The 19,466-nt window shown below is 43.7% G+C and overlaps 1 protein-coding gene across 7 annotated transcripts in view; it reads left to right on the top strand.

Annotated features, from left to right (window-relative positions):
* The window catches only part of LOC111974824 (kinesin-like protein KIF2A), a 35,276-nt gene that overhangs the window by 5,658 nt on the left and 10,152 nt on the right, over positions 1-19,466 (top strand). For 2 of the 7 annotated variants that reach the window (XM_024002850.3, XM_070447069.1), the window contains exons 2-17: positions 7,218-7,312; positions 8,187-8,309; positions 8,636-8,690; positions 8,797-8,913; positions 9,124-9,168; positions 13,599-13,699; positions 13,907-14,002; positions 14,092-14,146; positions 14,333-14,495; positions 14,756-14,846; positions 15,075-15,138; positions 15,240-15,331; positions 15,750-15,892; positions 16,041-16,245; positions 17,496-17,606; positions 17,897-17,964. In XM_024002850.3, the coding sequence (XP_023858618.1) occupies positions 7,218-7,312; positions 8,187-8,309; positions 8,636-8,690; positions 8,797-8,913; positions 9,124-9,168; positions 13,599-13,699; positions 13,907-14,002; positions 14,092-14,146; positions 14,333-14,495; positions 14,756-14,846; positions 15,075-15,138; positions 15,240-15,331; positions 15,750-15,892; positions 16,041-16,245; positions 17,496-17,606; positions 17,897-17,964 (1,624 nt within the window). Of the gene's footprint in view, positions 1-7,217; positions 7,313-8,186; positions 8,310-8,635; positions 8,691-8,796; positions 8,914-9,123; positions 9,169-13,598; positions 13,700-13,906; positions 14,003-14,091; positions 14,147-14,332; positions 14,496-14,755; positions 14,847-15,074; positions 15,139-15,239; positions 15,332-15,749; positions 15,893-16,040; positions 16,246-17,495; positions 17,607-17,896; positions 17,965-18,421; positions 18,536-19,466 lie in introns of all 7 variants that reach the window. The other 5 variants (XM_024002848.2, XM_024002847.2, XM_070447068.1 and 2 more) reach the window with 5 other exon arrangements.

Genomic DNA, 19,466 nt, shown 5'->3' with positions numbered 1-19,466 from the left:
GTAGCTTGTCCAAGCAAGACACTAACTAAATGGGGCTAAGAAAATCAAGACTGCATGACATTGTAACCGGTGTGAAAAGTCTAGCTAGTTAGCAGTGCGCCCTAGTAATTTTTCAATCAGTGACGTCACTCGCTCTGAGACCTTGAAGTAGTTGTTTACCTTGCTCTGCAAGTGCAGCGTCTTTTGTGGCGCAATATGTAGTGATGCTTCGTGGGAAGCAGTTTGTTGTGTTCAGAGGGTCCCTAGTTCTAGCCCAGGTTGGGTCAAGGAAAGTGATGGAAGTGACACAGTTACACCATGGCATTCAGGCTATTCCACTTCAGCAAGTTGTATTTCTTCAGGTAGTAGTGCATAGGCCCACACAGAAACACACCAGTTGGACCTAATCCCTCTTGACCAGAAGTATATTTGTCTAGAGCAGATATCACATTTTATTTGTCACATGCGCCGAATACAACAGGTGTGGACTTTACTGTGAAATGCTTAGTTTAAAAGTACGAAAAATTACACAAAATAAAAATAACGAGCSTATATACAGTGCTGTGGAAAAGTATTTGCCGCCTTCCTGATTTCTTATTCTTTTACACATTTGTCACACTTAAATGTTTCAGATCATCAAACAAATTTAAATATTACACAAAGATAACCCAAGTAAACACAACATGCAGTTGTGATGATTTTATTTATTAACCTCTCTAGGGTATGTGGGACGGTAGCGTCTCACCTCGTCAACAGCCAGTGAAACTGCAGGGCGCCAATTTCAAAACAACAGAAATCCCATAATTAAAATTCCCCAAACATACAAGTATTTTACACCATTTTAAAGATACACTTGTTGTAAATCCAGCCACAGTGTCCGATTTCAAAAAGGCTTTACGACGAAAGCACACCAAACGATTATATTAGGTCAGAGCCAAGTGACAGAAAAACACAGCCATTTTTCCAGCCAAAGAGAAGATTCACAAAAAGCAGAAATAGAGATAAAATGAATCACTAACCTTTGATGATCTTCATCAGATGACACTCATAGCACTTCATGTTACACAATACATGTATGTTTTGTTCGGTTGAGTTTATATTTATATCCAAAAATCAGAGTTTACATTGGCGCGTTATGTTCAGAAGTTCCAAAACATCCGGTTATTTTGCAGAGAGCCACATCAATTTACAGAAATACTCATAATAAACATTGCTAAAAGATACAACTGTTATGCATGGGATTTTAGATCCACTTCTCCTTAATGCAACCGCTGTGTCAGATTTCAAAAAAACTTTACGGAAAAAGCACACCATGCAATAATCTGAGGACAGCGCTCAGAGACCAACACAACCCAAAGAGATATCCGCCATGTTGTGTAGTCAGATGTCAGAATAGCATTATAAATATTCACTTACCTTTAATGATCTTCATCTGAATGCACTCCCAGGAATCAATAAATGTTTGTTTTGTTCGATGAAGTCCATAATTTGTCCAAATACATCCTTCTTGTTAGCGCGTTTAGCCCAGTAATCAAAATTCATGCGGTGCAATCACTAGGTGCAGACAAAGTCAAAAAGTTCCGTTACAGTCCGTAGAAACATGTCAAACGACGTATAGAATCAATCTTTAGGATGTTTGACGTAAATCTTCAATAATGTTCCAACCGGAGAATTCCTTTGTCTTCAGAAATGCAACTCTCTCACGTGAACTCGCCTGGTCAGCTCGTGGCTCTCTGGCAGACCTCTGACTCATTCCCCTCTCATTCGCCCCCACTTCACAGTAGAAGCCTCAAACAAGGTTCTAAAGACTGTTGACATCTAGTGGAAGCCTTAGGAAGTGCAATATGACCCCATTTTCACTGTATCTTGGATAAGCAAAGAGTTGAAAAACTAAATACCTCAGATTTCCCACTTCCTGGTGGGTTTTTTCTCAGGTGTTTGCCTGCCATATGAATTCTGTTATACTCACATACATCATTCAAACAGTTTTAGGAACTTCAGAGTGTTTTCTATCCAAATCTACTAATAATATGCATATCCTAGCATCTGGGCCTGAGTAGCAGGCAGTTTACTCTGGGCATGCTTTTCATCCGGACGTGAAAATACTGCCCCCTACCCAAGAGAGGTTAAGGGAAAAAAGCTATCCGAACCTTCATGGCCCTATGTGAAAAAGTAATTGCCCTCTAAACCTAATAACTGGTTGTGCCACCCTCAGCAGCAACAACTGCAATCAAGCGTTTGCGATAACTGGCAATGAGTCTTTCACATCGCCGGCGAGGAATTTTGGCCCATTCTTCTTTGCAGAATTGTTTTAATTGAGCCACATTGGAGGATTTTCGAGCATGAACCGCCTTTTAAGGTCACGCCACAGCATCTCAATCGGATTCAAGTCCGGACCTTGACTAGACCACTCCAAAACCTTCATTTTGTTTTTATTAAGACATTGAGGTGGACTTGCTGGTGTGTTATGGATCATTGTCCTGTGTTAGAACCCACGTGCGCTTCAGCTTGAGGTCACAAACTGATGGCCGGACATTCTCCTTCAGGATTTTTTGTTAGAGAGCAGAATTCATGGTTCCATCAATCACAGCAAGTCGTCCAGGTCCTAAAGCAGCCCCAGACCATCACACTACCACCACCATATTTGACTGTTGGTATGATGTTCTTTTTCTGAAATGCTGTGTTTTATGCCAGATGTAACGAGACACCTTCCAAAAAGTTCAACTTTTGTCTCGTCAGTCCACAGAATATTTTCCCAAAAGTCTTGGGGATCATCAAGATGTGATACGAGCCTTTGGGTGGTTCTTGGTCAGCAGTGGTTTTCGCCATGGATGCCAATTTTGCCCAGTCTCTTTCTTATGGTTGAGTTATGAACACTGATCTTAACTGAGGCAAGTGAGGCCTGCAGTTCTTTAGATGTTGTTGTGGGTTCTTTTGTGACCTTTTGGATGAGTCGTCGCTGCGCTCTTGGGGTAATTTTGGTAGGCCGGCCACTCCTGGGAAGGTTCACCACTGTTCCAAATTTTCTCCATTTGTGGATAAAGGCTCTCACCATGGTTCGCTTGAGTCCCAAAGCTTTAGAAATGGCCTTGTAACCCTTTCCAGACTGACAGATGTCAATTACTTTGTTTCTCATATGTTCCTGAATTTCTTTGGATCGCGGCATGATGTCTTGCTTTTTGAGATCTTTTGGCCTACTTCACTTTGTCACATTTAAGTGAGTTCTTGATTCAACAGGTCTGGCAGTAATCAGGCCTGGGTGTGGCTAGTGAAATTGAACTCAGCTTTCCAAAAATTGTGATTAACCACAGTAAATTCATGATTTAACAAGGGGGGGCAATTACATTGTCACATAGGGCCATGAAGTTTCGTATAGCTTTTTTCCGTTAATAAATAAAATGATCACTTAAACTGCATTTTATGTTTACTTTGGTTATCTTTGTGTAATATAAAAATTTGTTTGATCTGAAACATTTAAGTGTGACAAATGTGCAAAAAAATAAGAAACCAGGAAGGGGGCAAATACTTTTTCACAGCACTGTACAAGGAGCACCGGTACCGAGTCCGGGTACGAGGTAATTTGTACATGTAGTTAGGGGTAAATGTGACCTGGCAATCAGGATAGATAATAAACAGAGTAGCAGCAGCGTATGTAGTTTGTGAATGTGTGTGTGTGTGTGTTGGAGTGTCAGTGTAGTAAGTGTGGGTAGAGTCCAGTGAGTATTCATAGACCAGTGCAAAAAAGAAAACGGGGTCAATGCAAATAGTCCAGGTTTTCACTTGATTAACTGTTCAGCAGTCTTATGGCTTGAGGGTAGAAGCTGTTCAGGAGCATTTTGATCCCAGACTTGGCACTCTGGTACCCTTTGCCGTGCGGTAGCAGAGACAACAGTATGATTTGGGTGGCTGTAGTCTTTGACAATGTTGAGGGCCTTCCTCTGACGCCACCTGGTATTTATTTAACCTTTATTTAACTAGGCAAGTCAGATAAGAACTAATTGTTATTTTACAATGACGGCCTACCCCAGCTAAACCCTCCCCTAACCTGGATGACGATGTGTCAATTGTGCGCCGACCTATGGGACTCCCAATCACGGCCAGTTGTGATACAGCCCGGGATCAAACCAGGGTCTGCTGTAGTGACTCCTCTAGCACTGAGATGCACTGCCTTAGACCACTGCGCCACTCGGGAGCCTGGACGTCAAAGTAGAGGTCCTTGATGGCAGGGAGCCCAGCCCCAGTGATGTACTGTGTCGTACGCACTACCCTCTGTAGCACCTCGCGGACGGATGCCAGGCAGTTGCCATATCAAGCGACGTTGCAGCCAGTTAAGATGCTCTCAATGGTGCCGCTGTAGAATTTTTTTTAAGGAGCTGAGGGCACATACCAAATCTCTTCAGCCTACTGAACGGGAAGAGGCATTGCGCCCTCTTCACAACTGTGTTGGTGTGTATGGACCATGATAGGTCCTTAGTGATGGTGACACAGAGGAACTTGAAGCTCGCGACACGCTCCATAGCCCCCTCGGCCCTCCTTTTCCTGTAGTCCACGATCAGCTCCTTTGTCTTGATGATTTTGAGGGAGAGGTTGTTGTTTGAGGGAGAGGTCTCCTTCCTCCCTATAGGCTGTCTCATTGTCGTCGGTGATCAGGCCTACCACCGTCATGTCGTCGGTAAACTTAATGATGATTTTGGAGTCGTGCGCGGCCACGCAGTCGTACGTGAACAGGAAGTACAGGTGGGTACTAAGCACGCACCCCTGAGGCGCCTCCGTGTTGATGGTCAGCATGGCAGATGTGCTGTTGCCTACCCTCACCACCTGGGTGCGGCCCGTCAGGGAGTCCAGGATCCGGTTGCGGAGGGAGAGGAGAGCAAGACATGATGATGGTGAACTGACGTGCATAACTTCCTACGGTCTTATGACGCGGACATCTGACCACGTGTTCCACATTTAACTTGCCTCCTCTCAGCCAGTGGGATGTAGGCTGTTTCACATCACTGACACTTACTACCTATGGGTCTCGCGTGCCATTGATATGACAGAGTCAACTCAGATCTTTGCAATGATAGTCAGCCAAAGGGTTTCCTTATTCTCTTACTGAGTCGTTTATTTAGCCTACGCTGTGCTTGTGCTGAAGTAGAATCATTGCACGGGTAGAACCCACCAGAGAACATTCAGAAGACTTAGTCATAGAGCTCAGGGCTCTAAATAATGAATACCGGAACATGTCGTCGTCCTGAACAGAGTGAGCAGGGAATGTTGTGTCAGGGACCAGGGTTAGGCCCTCACCAAGGCATGGTGGAGMGAGCAGTAAGCTTGCTGGTGATTATGGAGCAGGCTAAGCTCATGCTGCCTGTGTCGTGTGTATTTAGACCAGCAGCTGGGAGGGAGGACAGGGAAAGGGTGACTGATTTCATCATGGTCCCTGATCTGTACTAAACAAAAATGCATAATTATGGATATGAATGTCATTCTGTTCATGGTGACCTAAATCCTAAAGGTACACGTGTATAAATATGCAATATCCTTCTTTGCATATTTGTGTATTATTCTACACACTGGCTATTATTTTTTTATGACCTCTGCCCCCAAACAAGACTAATTTTGGTTGGACCAGACCAAATCTGAACCAATCATAGATGTCTATGTTTCACAAGTTTGGACATCAAAGTAGAGCTCAGAGTTCAGTGTAAAAACAAAAGGGGTAAATTCAGTGACAAATTTGTTTTAATCCCTTAATAAATCATAAACAAAATTGATATCAGTAAAAAATAACTAATTGATAGGTTAACTTGTTACTTCTGTGAACTTTCATTTTCCTCCACGAGGGAGAGAAATTAGACTATCTTAAAGCTATGTGGGTTTTTGTTAACTTTGGGCTAGGCGTGCCGCTAGCGACCCACCTCGACAACATCCAGTGAAGTTGCAGAAAGCCAAATTCAAATTACAAAGATAGTAATAATAAACATTCATGAAAATACAGGTTATACTTCAGTTAAAAGATTAACTTCTTGTTAATCCAGCCGCTGTGTCAGATTTCAAAAAGGCTTTACGGCGAAAGCATACCATGCGATTATCTGAGGACAGCGCCCCGCTTACTAAAGCATACAAACATTTTCCAACCAAGCAGAGGCGTCAGAAATAGCGATAAAATAAATCGCTTACCTTTGAAGATCTTCCTCTGTTGGCAATCCAAAGGGTCCCAGCTACACAATAAATTGTCGTTTTGTTTGATAAAGTCCCTCTTTATATCCCAAAAACTCAGTTTTGTTGGCGTGTTTTGTTCAGTAATCCACTGGCTCAAAGGCGGTCAAAACATGCAGACGAATGCATCCTAATAGTACCGGTAAAGTTCGTCGAACTATGTCAAACGGTGTTTATAATTAATCCTCAGGTTGTCAATTATCTAAATAATTGATAATATTTCAACCGGAAAATAGCGTATTCAATAGAAAGGAAAAAGAACGAAGAGCACACACAGTCACACGCGCAAACCAGTACTGCATGATTCCATAGACCACTTACCAAAAGGCCTTATTCTTTGTTGTTTTTCAAAAAACAAGCCTGAAACCATGTCTGAAGACTGTGGACATCTAGTGGAAGCCATAGGAACTGCAATCTGGGCACTAAACCCCTATATAGTCAATAGGCTTTCAATGGAAAACCACTCACATATAAAAAAAAATCCCATTTCCTGGATGGATTTTCCTCGGGTTAGAACTGCCATATCAGTTCTGTTATACTCACAGACATTATTTTAACAGTTTTAGAAACTTCCGAGTGTTTTCTATCCAATTATATGCATATCCTAGCTTCTGGGCCTGAGTAACAAGGCAGTTTACTTTGGGCACATTTGTCATCAAAACTTCAAAATACTGCCCCCTAGCCCAAAGAAGTTTTAACTGAATTTCAAAGCACAGGGCAATGTTTATTGAACTTACAGAAAACAAAATGAGTGTTGATATTAGTTGGCAGGCGTCTTCAATATTGTGTGTTGATGTATTTCTAATAACTTTTAAGACTTTTCTGGTATCTGTTTGACCAGAAATCAAAGCCTTTGATTATTTCAAATGTTTATGATTTTAAAATGGTTTAAAAAATGTATATATACCTTAATTTCTGAAAAATAGACACCCAACTTGACATGCACCTATGAACCTCACATGTTGGTGCTCATGGATCATTTTACGTGGAAATTACCTTAGATAATGACCAACCACACATGCTTTCTGTTACAGGACGAATACACCAAGCCATGGTCACGTCGTTGAATGAAGACAATGAGAGCGTCACTGTGGAGTGGATAGAAAATGGAGACACAAAAGGGAAAGAGGTAAAGAAGCCTAGCTAGGGCCTCGCACCACAGCTGGCGTCCACTCAGCTCTTAGGCATTGAGCTCTATGAATAATGCATCTGAAGACATTGTAGAGCTTTGGAGATCAGTCTTCCTGCATGTTCTACAGTTCCGCCAGACATCACTCTCTGCCCTGAATATACATGAGTTCAGAGATCCTTACAGCAGTCATATTTCCTGAGCTTTGCTGTTGAATACAGATGTTTCTTGTCTTACTGCTCTGCTCCTCTGAGCTACACAGAGGAGCAGAGCAGTGCCCTCTATACACTGTAACATAGGCACATTCTTCACTTTCTAGCTCAGCTAACCAAACCATCAGTCCTCCTAACTTGCTATTATGAAAAATGTAATTAAACAATGCCTGTAATGCTTTCAGTTTGACTTTTGCTTTCAAAAGCAGCTCAAACATAGAGCATGTAAGAATGAACTTCATAGCTGTTGGTTATTTCCGTGCATTACAGAGAAATAATGCATATTCTAGATTGCCCTTTCAGCCAATCAGAAACGAATATTCAGCAGTGCCGTGGTATGATGTGTAAAGTATATTGTGTTAATTCTCCTGTTGAATATTGACACTGAAGAATATGGCTCGAAGGACAATTTAAAAGGGTGAAACCAACTGGTGGTGGACTCCGCAGGAAGTTCCGGTGACATAGGTACAATTTCCTGTTAGAAGGTGTGGTAATGACTGTTAGGAGACAGATGTACATTGAAAGTCGACACTTTCATTGCAACAACACACAGACAGACACACACACACCAGAAGGGTAAAGAGAACAGACTAGTGGAAATGTTGATAAATGACTGTATGAGTTATCTACAATTACAGTAACACACTCTTCTCTCTGTCCAGATTGACTTGGAGAGTATATTTGCACTAAACCCAGACGTGGCCCCAGAAGAGGAGACTGCCCCCAGCCCAGAGACCCCGCCTCCACCAACGCCGACCTCTGTGAAGGTCAACAAGATCCCTAAGGTGAGCCCTGTTTTGTTTGTTTTTTGTTGTCTTCACCGCAGGGTGAAGTCTGCTTGTGCAGTGAGTGTCCTCAGTGGCAGAAGAACCACTGAACAGAACAATGGACGCTCCAGTAATAAGAAGTCATCTGATTCTCAGTATTTGTCCATTTTTATAACCCTTATTTTGCAGTCATGCGAGTTAGAAGTGTTCAACTCTTCAGGCTTGTGTTCTAGCAAGTTCGGTGAAATCTCTCTTGTAAGCCATGATTACTGTTTAATCCTCATGTACTTCAATTATTTTTGTCAATGTGTTTATCTTACCTCCATCTTTTTTCTTTCTTTCAGAACCGACGAACAATAGCACCCACTAAGAATGACACTCCGTCCAGGGATAACAGAGGTGTTCTGGGTGACCATTGACAGTTTTTCTTTTATTTGTCTTGGGTGCCATGTTTGATGTGTATAATATAACTCTGACCTCTGTGTTGTTGTGCTGGGTTCCACAGTGGTGTCGACCAGGGCCAGACCAGCTCAGCCCCAGCAGCTAGAGCCTGCTCCCCCTCCCCCCGTCCAGCAGGCAGCCCAGCCCACACAGGCCCAGACAGCCCAACAGTTAGCCAACGGTAGGAACTACCTACATCAATTTATGGAGGATTTACATTTTGAGTTATTTAGTCTTTGCAAAAACGGAATGTTCTGTCATTTTCACCCTCTTAAACAAGCACTGGGAATTTTTTTTGTAATTTCATGTGTCGTGTGTATGTTATAGAATTTTACCAAAAGACTTGATGTTCCTGAATTTCTAAGTTTTGTCGATCATATGTGTATCACAGAAGCGTCAATGCATCAGCTAACAAGAAAGGAGTTTGGACAGCTTTGTATGTATCAACTCTCCCAACCCCAATGGTTTATGTTGTCGTGGAACCCTTCCGCTTGCCTCTGGAGAACCTGTAGTTTGTGATTATTACTCACCTTAAAGGCTTCCGCTATATTCAAAGCAGTAATAGGAAAGTATAAATGTAATTCAGCCAGCAGACAGGCTTTCTGGATTTACAGCAGAAGAACACTGATTATAGCGCTGCTATGTTCCCCTTTAGAATTCCACTGAGTCTCTCTCTCTCTCTCTCTCACTCACTCACTCACTCACTCACTCACTCACTCACTCACTCACTCACTCACTCACTCACTCACTCACTCACTCACATGGGCTTGTGGTAATGGGTGGAATGGTATCACATACATGGTTTGTTGCCATTCCATTTGCTTTGTTCCAGCCATTATTATGAGCCGTCCTCCCCTCAGCAGCCTCCACTGATACATACAGTGCCTTCAGAAAGTATTTATTTCACATTTTGTTACAGCCTGAATTAAAAATGTATTAAATATTTTCTTCTCACCCATCTACACACACAGTACTCTATAATGGCAAGGAGAAAACATGTTTTTAGAAAGGTTTGCAAATGTATTGAAAACTAAATACAGATATCTAATTTATTCACACTCCTGAGTCAATACATGTTAGAATCACTATAACAAGGCCACTCAGGAACATTCAATGTCGTCTTGGTAAGCAACTCCAGTGTATATTTGGCCTAGTGTTTTAGGTTACTGTCCTGCTGAAAGCTGGGTTTGTCTCCAGTGTCTGTTGGCAGGCTGTCTGAACACCAGGTTTTTCTCTAGGCTTTTGCCTGTGCTTAGCTCTATTCCCTTTTTATCCTAAAAAAAACCCTAGTCCTTGCCAGTCACATCAGTGATGTGTTGGATTTTCACCAAACATAATGCGTTGTATTCAGGACATAAAGCTACATTCTTTGCCACCTTTGTTGCATTTTTGGAATATTTTTWAAATTCTGTATATACTTCCTTTTCACTTGATTTAGTTTAGTATTGTAGAGTAACTACAATGTTGTTAATCCATCCTCAGGAGAAAACTATCACAGCCGTTAAACTGTAGTTGTCTTAGTCACCATTGGCCTCATCTACCAATAGGTGCCCCTTTGCGAGCATCGGAAACCTCCCTGGTCTTTGGTTGAATCGGTGTTTGAAATTCACTGCTCGACTGAGGGACCTTACAGATAATTTTGTGTGGGGTACAACYATGCGGTAGTCCTTCAAAAATCATTTCGAACACTATTATTGCACACAGAGTGAGTCCATGCAACTTATGTGACTTGTTAAGCACATTTTTACTCCTGAACTTATTTAGGCTTGCCATAACAAAGGGGTTGAATACTTAATGACTTAAGACATTTCAGCTTTTGATTTTGATTTTAAACACGGCCATTATGGGGTATTGTGTGTAGGCCATTGACACATTTCAATTAAACAATTTAAAATTAATTCTAACACAGCAAAATGTGGGAAAAGTAAAGGGGTGTGAGTACTCTCTGAAGGCATTGTACGTACAGGACCAGTCAAARGTTTGGACACCTACTCATTCAAAGGTTTTTCTTTATTTTTTATTCTACAATGTAGAAAATAGTAAAAAAATAAAGACAAACCCTTGAAAGAGTCGGTGTGTCCAAACGTTTGACTGGTACTGTACGTACAGTGCATTGGGAAAGTATTCAGCCCCTTGTCTTTTTCCACATTTTGTTACGTTACAGCCGTATTCTAAAATGGATTAAATACATGTTTTCCCTCATTGATCTACACACAATACCCCATAATGACAAATCAAAAACAGGTTGTTAGAATTTTTGAAAATGTATTACAAATAATTCAGAGCCTTTGCTATGAGACTCAAAATTGAGCTCAGGTACATCCTGTTTCCATTGATCATCCTTGAGATGTTTCTACAACTTGATTGGAGTCCACCTGTGGTAAATTCAATTGAATGGACAGGATTTGGAAAGGCAAACACCTGTCTTTATAAGGTCCCCCCGTTGACAGTCCATGTCAGAGAAAAAACCAAGCCATGAGGTCAAAGGAATTGTCTGTAGAGGCCCGAGACAGGATTGTGTCGAGGTACAGATCTGGGGAAGAGTATGAAAAAATGGAAGATCCCCATTTTAAAGGTCTCCAAGAACACAGTGGCCTCCATCATTCTTAAATGGAAGAAATTTGGAACCACCAAAACTCTTCTTAGAGCTGGCCGCCCGCCCAAACTGAGCAATCAGGGGAGAAGGGCCTTGGTCAGGGACGTGACCAAGAACCTGATGGTCACACTTCCAGAAGGACAACCATCTCTGCAGCACTCCACCAATCAGGTCTTTAGGGTAGTGTGGCCAGACGGAAGCTACTCCTCAGTAAAAGGCACATGAGTTTGCCGTTTTGAGTTTGCCAAAAGGCATTTAAAGACTCAGTTCATGAGAATAGATTATCTGGTCTGATGGAACCAAGATTGAACTCTTTGGACTGAATGCCAAGCGTCACGTCTGGAGGAAACATGGCACCAACACTAAGGTGAAGCATGGTGGTGGCAGCAATATGCTGTGGTGTTGTTTTTCAGCGGCAGGGACTGGGAGACTAGTCAGGCTCGAGGGAAAGATGAACAGAGATCCTTGATGAAGACCTGCTTCAGAGCGCTCAGGACCTCCGACTGGCGCAAAGGTTCACCTTCCAACAGGACATTGACCCCCAGCACACAGCCAAGACAACGCAGGAGTGGCTACGGGACAAGTCTCTGAATGTCCTTGAGTGGCCCAGCCAGAGCCAGGACTTGAACCCGATCCACCAGACCCTCTTGAGAGACCTGAAAATACCTGTGTAGCAACGCTCCCCATCCAACCTGACAGCGCTTGAGATCTGCAGAGAAGAATGGGAGAAACTCTACAAATGCAGGTGTGCCAAGCTTGTAGCGTCATACCCAAGAAGACTCGAGGCTGTAATCACTGCCAAAGGTGCTCCAACAAGGTACTATATAAAGGTTCTGAATACTTATGTAAATGTGATAAAAAAATAAAAAAAAAGAATGTTTTAATACACTTGCAAAAAATAAACAGTTTTTACTTTGTCATTATGGGGTATCGATACAATCCTTTCTTGGAGCTCTACGGACAATTCCTTCGATGGCTTGGTTTTTGCTCTGACATGCACTGTCAACAGGTGGGACCTTTTTATATGGACAGGTGTGTGCCTTTCCAAATCATGTCCAATCAATTGAAGTTACCACAGGTGTATTCCAAGTTGTAGAAACATCTCAAGGATGATCAATGGAAACAGGATGTACCTGAGCTCAATTTCAAGTCTCATAGCAAAGAGTCTGAATACTTTTGCAAATAATTCTAAAACCCTGTTTTTGCTTCGTCATTATGGGCTATTGTGTGTAGATTGATGAGGGGGYAAAAACGATGTCATCCATTTTAGAATAAGGCTGTAACAAAATGTGGGAAAAGTCAAGGGGTCTGAATACCTTCCGAATACACTGCACATGAACACACACACAGTAGCCTTTGACACTGCAGTTTTCGCCTCAGTAGGACCTAGCAGAAACAATTGTATTTTTAATTTCCTTCCACTCCCCCTTTGTGTGGTAATCTGCCACCACCAGTGGAATCAGAGACAAAGACAATCTCGTAGCGCTCTCTCAATCCTGTTCCCGCCGGCCTGCCTAGCCTGTCTCTGACCTGGCCCTGCTCCCCCAGATTACTGCAGATTATTAATCTTTGCTCTCTGCTTTGAATGACAAGCTTGCAGGCGTTCGGATGGGCTGTATGCTGGAGGYATGGTTGCAGTGGTGCTCAGCCGGATATCTTTGGGTCTGGTGGAATCAGAAGGGATTACTGACCCTAAATTTATACTGTCCTCTTTTCTTAATCTGATGTGGGTGTTCAAGTGATGAATTGGGTTTCTAAATTGTAATAATCATATTGGGTGTTTCTGTGTGTTTAAGAGTCAAACTAATGTGGGGGGGGGGGGGTTTATAGAACTTTTGAGGAACCTGGAATGAAAGTCCCCTATGTACTCATGTCTCTGCTTTCCCTAGTCAAGAAGCAGCGTTTGACTATTGTTGTGTCAGTGGTTGGTCAATCAAGAAGAGCTCTGTACTAGTGTAATAGTATAGTAATGTGAAGGGTTAGCAGGGAGCTGCAGGATCCGTCATAAAGCCCTTTAGAGATGCAGAGTTTGTGAGAGCTGGAGGCGGTGTGTGTAGAGCTGCTGTCCCCCTGGGTGCTAGCTAGGCCCAGTCCCACAGCCAGACACCACTCTGTCTGAACAGCCCTAGAGTTAAGGGAAACGCCAGAAGATGGRGAGAGGAAGAGATCCCTTTCAGATAGGCTGAGGGTGTGTATGTTCTGTGAAAGGCAGCATTTGTGACGGCCTTTCCTGTTCCTTTTTGCCTGTGTCTTCTGTTCCTCTGTGGCAGCGAGGAGGAAGTCCAACTGTGTGAAGGAAGTGGAGAAACTGCAGGAGAAGAGGGAGAGACGACGGATACAGCAACAGGAGCTGAGAGAGAAGAAAGCACAGGTACAGGGGGAATCCTCCGGCTATCCTCTGACCCCCTCCCTCCATATTTTCCTCGAATACCTTTTTTATTTTATAAAATMAGAGAATTGGCTCACTTATTTAACCTCTCTATAGCCATGTTAGTCGTTGAAAACATTGTCTTTGGTGGTTACTTGAAAAATGAATGAACGCGTACATTGAACAGTATCTTAACTCTTCCCGTGTCAGGAGGTGGACACCACCATCCCGAACTATGAGATCCTGTATATGATCAGAGACTTCCGTGCCAGTCTGGACTACCGGCCGCTGTCCACCGCGGACCTGGTGGGTACAGACGACACTCTGCTCTCTCTCTGTCCAAATAGAGGATAACCCACAGCGGCCTGATCAATTTGCGTTTTTATTTTTGTCAGATTGAAGAGCACAGAATATGTGTTTGTGTGAGGAAACGTCCACTCAACAAGAAAGGTAAGGAGGACTACCTTCACATCAAACAGAGCCTTCAGTCATAGATGAGGAAGGGATCATGAGTTTCCCTACAATGAGCCTTTGGACGGTCCGAATCWGTCATATTCAGGTATTTCCTTATGGCCCGCGCTCAGGGAAACGATCTTCTTTTGTATCCTTTCGTTAACATGGCCGTGTGTGTTCCAGAGCTGACTATAAGGGACCTGGATGTGATCACCATCCCCAGTAAGGATGTGGTGATGGTCCATGAGCCCAAGCAGAAGGTGGACCTGACACGCTACCTGGAGAACCAGACCTTCCGCTTCGACTACGCCTTCGATGACAGCACCACTAATGAAATGGTTTACAGGTCAGACAGAGAGCGGGCGGTTGTTGCACTAAAACAACTGTTTTGTTTGACTTGTGCTAATGTATGTTTTTACTGGAATTCAGTCCAGTAGGAATGCTTGCTTTGGATTATTGTGTGTGTGTGTGTGTATAGAAAGTATTTTGATGGTGTGTGTTTGTTAGGGTGTTTTAGATGGAATGTGTTCAAGTGTGTGTTTTGCGAGACAGTGTGTTTTCACACGTACACTGATGAGTGGATGTGTGTGTGTGTTTCCCTTACAGGTTTACTGCCAGGCCCCTGGTGGAGACTATCTTTGAGAGGGGCATGGCCACGTGCTTCGCCTATGGACAGACTGGTAGTGGCAAAACACATGTGAGCCAGACACACACACACACACACACACACACACACCAGCCTCATCTCGGCTGCTGATTCGTGCCAGTTATTTCAGCACTCAATTAACAATAACATACATCAGCGACATCCAAGTTCAGTGTGTACAAGCGTTGTTGCATTTCCATTTCTTAAAGGCCTAGACATTTTTTATTCATCTTTCAACCCACAAGCAGAACTGTGAATATTGAGGTCTTTGTTTTTCAGACTATGGGTGGAGATTTTTCTGGAAAGAACCAGGATTGTTCMAAAGGAATTTACGCATTAGCAGGCAAGTGATTCTTAGTGGACTATTATGAGGTTTGGTGGTGTACTGCTCAGATCCTATTAAAATGGTAAAACTCTTTATATTTCCCCTTTGTCCTCATTCAGCTCGGGATGTGTTTGTCATGTTGAAGAAACCCTGCTACAGGAAGTTAGATCTTCAGGTGTACGCAACTTTCTTTGAAATCTACAGTGGAAAGGCAAGTGATTTAATGACTTGTTTATTGAGCATCAACTTGTGGTTGTAGGTGTTTGACCCGGACTGTAATGGGAAGGTATGTGTATTGATCCAGTGGGTGGTTATGTCGACAGAGTGACAGACTAGTTTTGTGTTAAGTTGACCGTGTGTGGTTGTGTTGTGGTCTTAGGCATTTGACCTGACTGTGGCTGTATTGTGGTTGTGTAGTTATTTGATCTGATGGTTGTATTAAACGTGTGTAGTTGCAGGTGTTGGAGGATGGTTGTCATCTGTTCACCTGTGTGTGTGTGTGTGTGTGTGTGTGTGTGTGTGTGGGGTTGTGTAGGTCTTACGGGTGTTTGACCTGTTGAACCATAAAGCCAAGCTGAGTGTATTGGAAGATGTTAAGTCTGTGGTTGTGTTGTGGTCCGGTCCTATAGGTGTTTGACCTGCTGAATGGTAAGGCTAAGCTCCGGGTGTTGGAAGATGGGAAGCAGCAGGTGCAGGTGGTGGGTCTGCATGAGAGAGACGTCAAATGCACAGAGGACGTTCTCAAACTCATAGAAGTGGGCAACGGCTGCAGGTATTTGTGGCAACATCCCAGAGTTGCCCTAAACATTGATCTTTAAAGTGTTTTTGTGCATTACATTTAAACTCTCTCGGTCTCTCTCTCGGTCTCTCTCACGGTCTCTCTCTCTGTCTCTCTCCATTTCTGTGTCCCATATTCTCAGAACGTCAGGTCAGACCTCGGCCAACGCCCACTCGTCCCGTAGCCATGCAGTGTTCCAGATCATTCTAAGAAGGAAGGGGAAGATGCACGGCAAGTTCTCCCTGATCGACCTGGCGGGGAATGAGAGGGGTGCCGACACGTCCAGCGCTGACCGCCAGACACGCCTGGAGGGAGCCGAGATCAACAAGAGCCTGCTGGCACTAAAGGTCAGAAGGGAGAGGTCAGCGGGAGCTGCAGAGGAATCTGACAGAGAGAGCCCAAATTGACCAGTTTATTAGGTACACCCATCTAGTAACGGCTTGGACCCCCCCCCCTTTCCCCCCCCCCCCCCTTTCCAGAACAGCCTGAATTCTCCAGGGCATGGAGATGTTGCTCAATTCGTATCAAGGGACCTAACGTGTGCCAGGAAAACATTCCCCATACCTTTACATGACTCAACAGGAACCGGGATTTGTCGGACCAGGCAATGTTTTTCCACTCCTCAATTGTCCAGTGTTTGTGATCTTATTTTTAGCTGATAGGAGTGGAACCCGGTTTTTGTTGTCTGCTGCAATTGGCCATCCGTGACAAGGACTGACGAGTTGTGTGTTCAGAGATATCGTTCTGCACACCACTGTTGTAATGCGCTGTTATTTGCCTGTTTGTGGCCCGCTTGTTAGATTGCACGATTCTTCTTGGATGGTTTTTGTTTGTTGCACCATTCTGGGTAAACCCTAGACACTGTTGTGTGTGAAAAGCCCAGGAGGCCGGCTGTTTTTGAGTTACTGAAACCGGCGCGCCTGGCACCGACGATTGTACCACGCTCAAAGTCGTTTAGGTCACTGGTTTTTCCCATTTCTAACATTCAATCGAACASTAACTGAATGCCTCGATGTCTGTCCGCTTTATATAGCAAGCCACGGCCACTTGATTCACTGTCTGTAGGAGCGAACCATTTTCGTGAACTGTCCACATGTCGCACAGCTGAGAGTGGAGTGTGGAGATGAATGGGTTCAGTCAGTCGTCCTGATGAGCTCTTCCCCGCTAGTTGGCAACAACAGCAGCATAACGCTGGTTATAATTTGTAAAAGGAAGTGTGTTTTATTTCTACGTGCGAGGGAGAAATAACTTGTTAGTATTGGTCACCATTTGGATTTGGTCACCATCTCCGTTTTGTTCCATCCCACTTGATTTTAGTTTGAGTAGGATAGCAGCCAATACACGAGAAYTAACTTGTAATATTGGTAGTACCATCTGGATGTCACTGCGATTACAGCTCCATCGTGTGCTGTCTGACATGTTTATTTGATTCAGCTGAAAAGAACTAGCAGTCCTAGTTAGAAATAACTTGTTATAGAAATGGTCAACTGCATRTTTCCTGTCCCCCTCTCTCAGTATGTGTATATCAGTCAGTCAGCCAGTCAGGCCTTGCAGTAGACCGACTGTAGCTCATCATGTCTCTCTTTAACCCTAACAGGAGTGCATCAGGGCGCTGGGGCGGAACAAACCTCACACTCCGTTCAGGGCCAGCAAGCTCACCCAGGTCCTCCGAGACTCCTTCATAGGGGAGAACTCCCGCACATGCATGGTGAGTTCATCATTCGTTATTGGATTTGGTAATTGGTGAGTTGACTCTCCTCACTGGCATTGGGCTCAGTCATCTCTGATTTTATGAATAATTTCTATTAAAATAAACTATTTTTAAGATTCCTGGGCCTATGACTACACCGACCATGTAGAGGTCAGTATACTGGGTGTATATTCTCCTCACTTTGAAAGTAAACACACTTTCTGCAAAAGACAGGCCACCTTACTAGGTGTTTGTACTGTCCTTCCCTTACCGCCACTGAGTTTCTCCTCATCTCTTGTCCCTTCCAGATAGCAACTATCTCTCCTGGTATGACGTCCTGTGAGAACACCCTCAACACGCTACGCTACGCTAACAGGTGGGCACACATGTTACAGCTGGCCATGGGAATCTGTCTCGTACACCTGTGCTTTCCAGCTGCGATCCGCAGAGAACTCTAGTCTGGGGGAAAAGGAATATAGGAACCTCTTCTTTGACCACTCTCCCTTTAGGTTTCTATGGTAACTGATCACACCCACAAGGCGTAGTAATGACCTTGAGGTCTTCACTGTGCTCTTATACGCAGCGTTGTTGTGCTTAGCTATGGGCAGATAATGCTTTTGAGCCTCAATAGGCAGAATTGGGTATATCTGCCTGCAGCAGTTTGATCAGATGTAGGCTACATATGGGAAAGACTGAAGGAGTGCCACTGTGGCAGGCAGGTGATGGTGAAAGGAAAATGACTCTTTGTCTGTAGCTCTGTCCTGACCCTCGTCTCTTCTCTCGTCTTTCCTCCTCCCCTCTTCCTGCTCTGGGCCTGGTGCTGTGCTGTGCAGAGTAAAGGAGTTTGGGATCAGTCCCTCAGACATCCCCTTCTCCCAGGGCGGTGGAAGTCGCTCGGAGCTCTCGCCCACCTATGAGTATGATGACTTTGCTACCTCTCCCAGCAGGTCAAGCACTTTCCCATTGCGTGCGCACACACACACTGCACACGTACCTTTTCTGTTGCCCACATACACTTACCTACATGCATTTCCTGTATGCATATATTAGTTGGAAAATACACATTAAACACACTACTTTGTTCCATCGTTCTCACCAGTCTCTGTGGAGGACTTGTTCACACGTCTTCTTTTCCTTCCCCTTTTATTTCATCTCCATGACACGTTCTTTCATCATTTTCTTCATCCTTGGCATGCGCTTCTCCTTTCATCTTTTGCTGTGCTGAGGTTGTGTTAACTGTGAACGCTGCTGTTCTTCTTGTGTGTGCATTTGATCAAATAATTTCTTGGTGTTTTCACTTGGTTGAATATAATCTGTTATGATAAATGACACCATAAACAGTCAGCCCTATTAGTTAACCCTCTAAGGTCGATGTCCATGCCCCCGCGGAAATGTAATTAGCATAATCCAAATATCCCCGTTAAAAATCTGTTTTAAGCTAGAGATATGTTTTTTGGCAGTGGATGCGTCTCAATCCACCGCATCCACCAATGTAAGACTTCCGCATCTGTGGTGGAAGGTGACAGAGCTAGAACGGTGTTTGTCAGACCGTGCGACATCCCGAAAATCGGTCTTCTCACAAAATTGTCCGTAGCGTCTGAACGGTTTGGCCTACAAACCATTACGTTTTGCTCTTCAACCCCCACAAGCATCTTGGGACTCATCTTAAGTTGTTTTGCTCTAGGATGCCCACAGGCCTCACAAGACTCGTCTGAAGGTCCACCGTTATCAGTTGAAAAAATGTATGGAAGTACTGTATATATGGAGACTGTTTAGTGACAAAAATAAGGGGTTAAATACATAAAAAATGACATGTTTCCTGATCTTTTGTCTCTCAGATAGAGGATAGACACTTCAAAACAAACTTCCTTTAGAATT

This window comes from Salvelinus sp. IW2-2015, linkage group LG15, assembly GCF_002910315.2.
Source record: "Salvelinus sp. IW2-2015 linkage group LG15, ASM291031v2, whole genome shotgun sequence".
Lineage (NCBI taxonomy): Eukaryota > Metazoa > Chordata > Actinopteri > Salmoniformes > Salmonidae > Salvelinus > Salvelinus sp. IW2-2015.
This window is presented reverse-complemented; position numbering and strand designations above follow the sequence as displayed.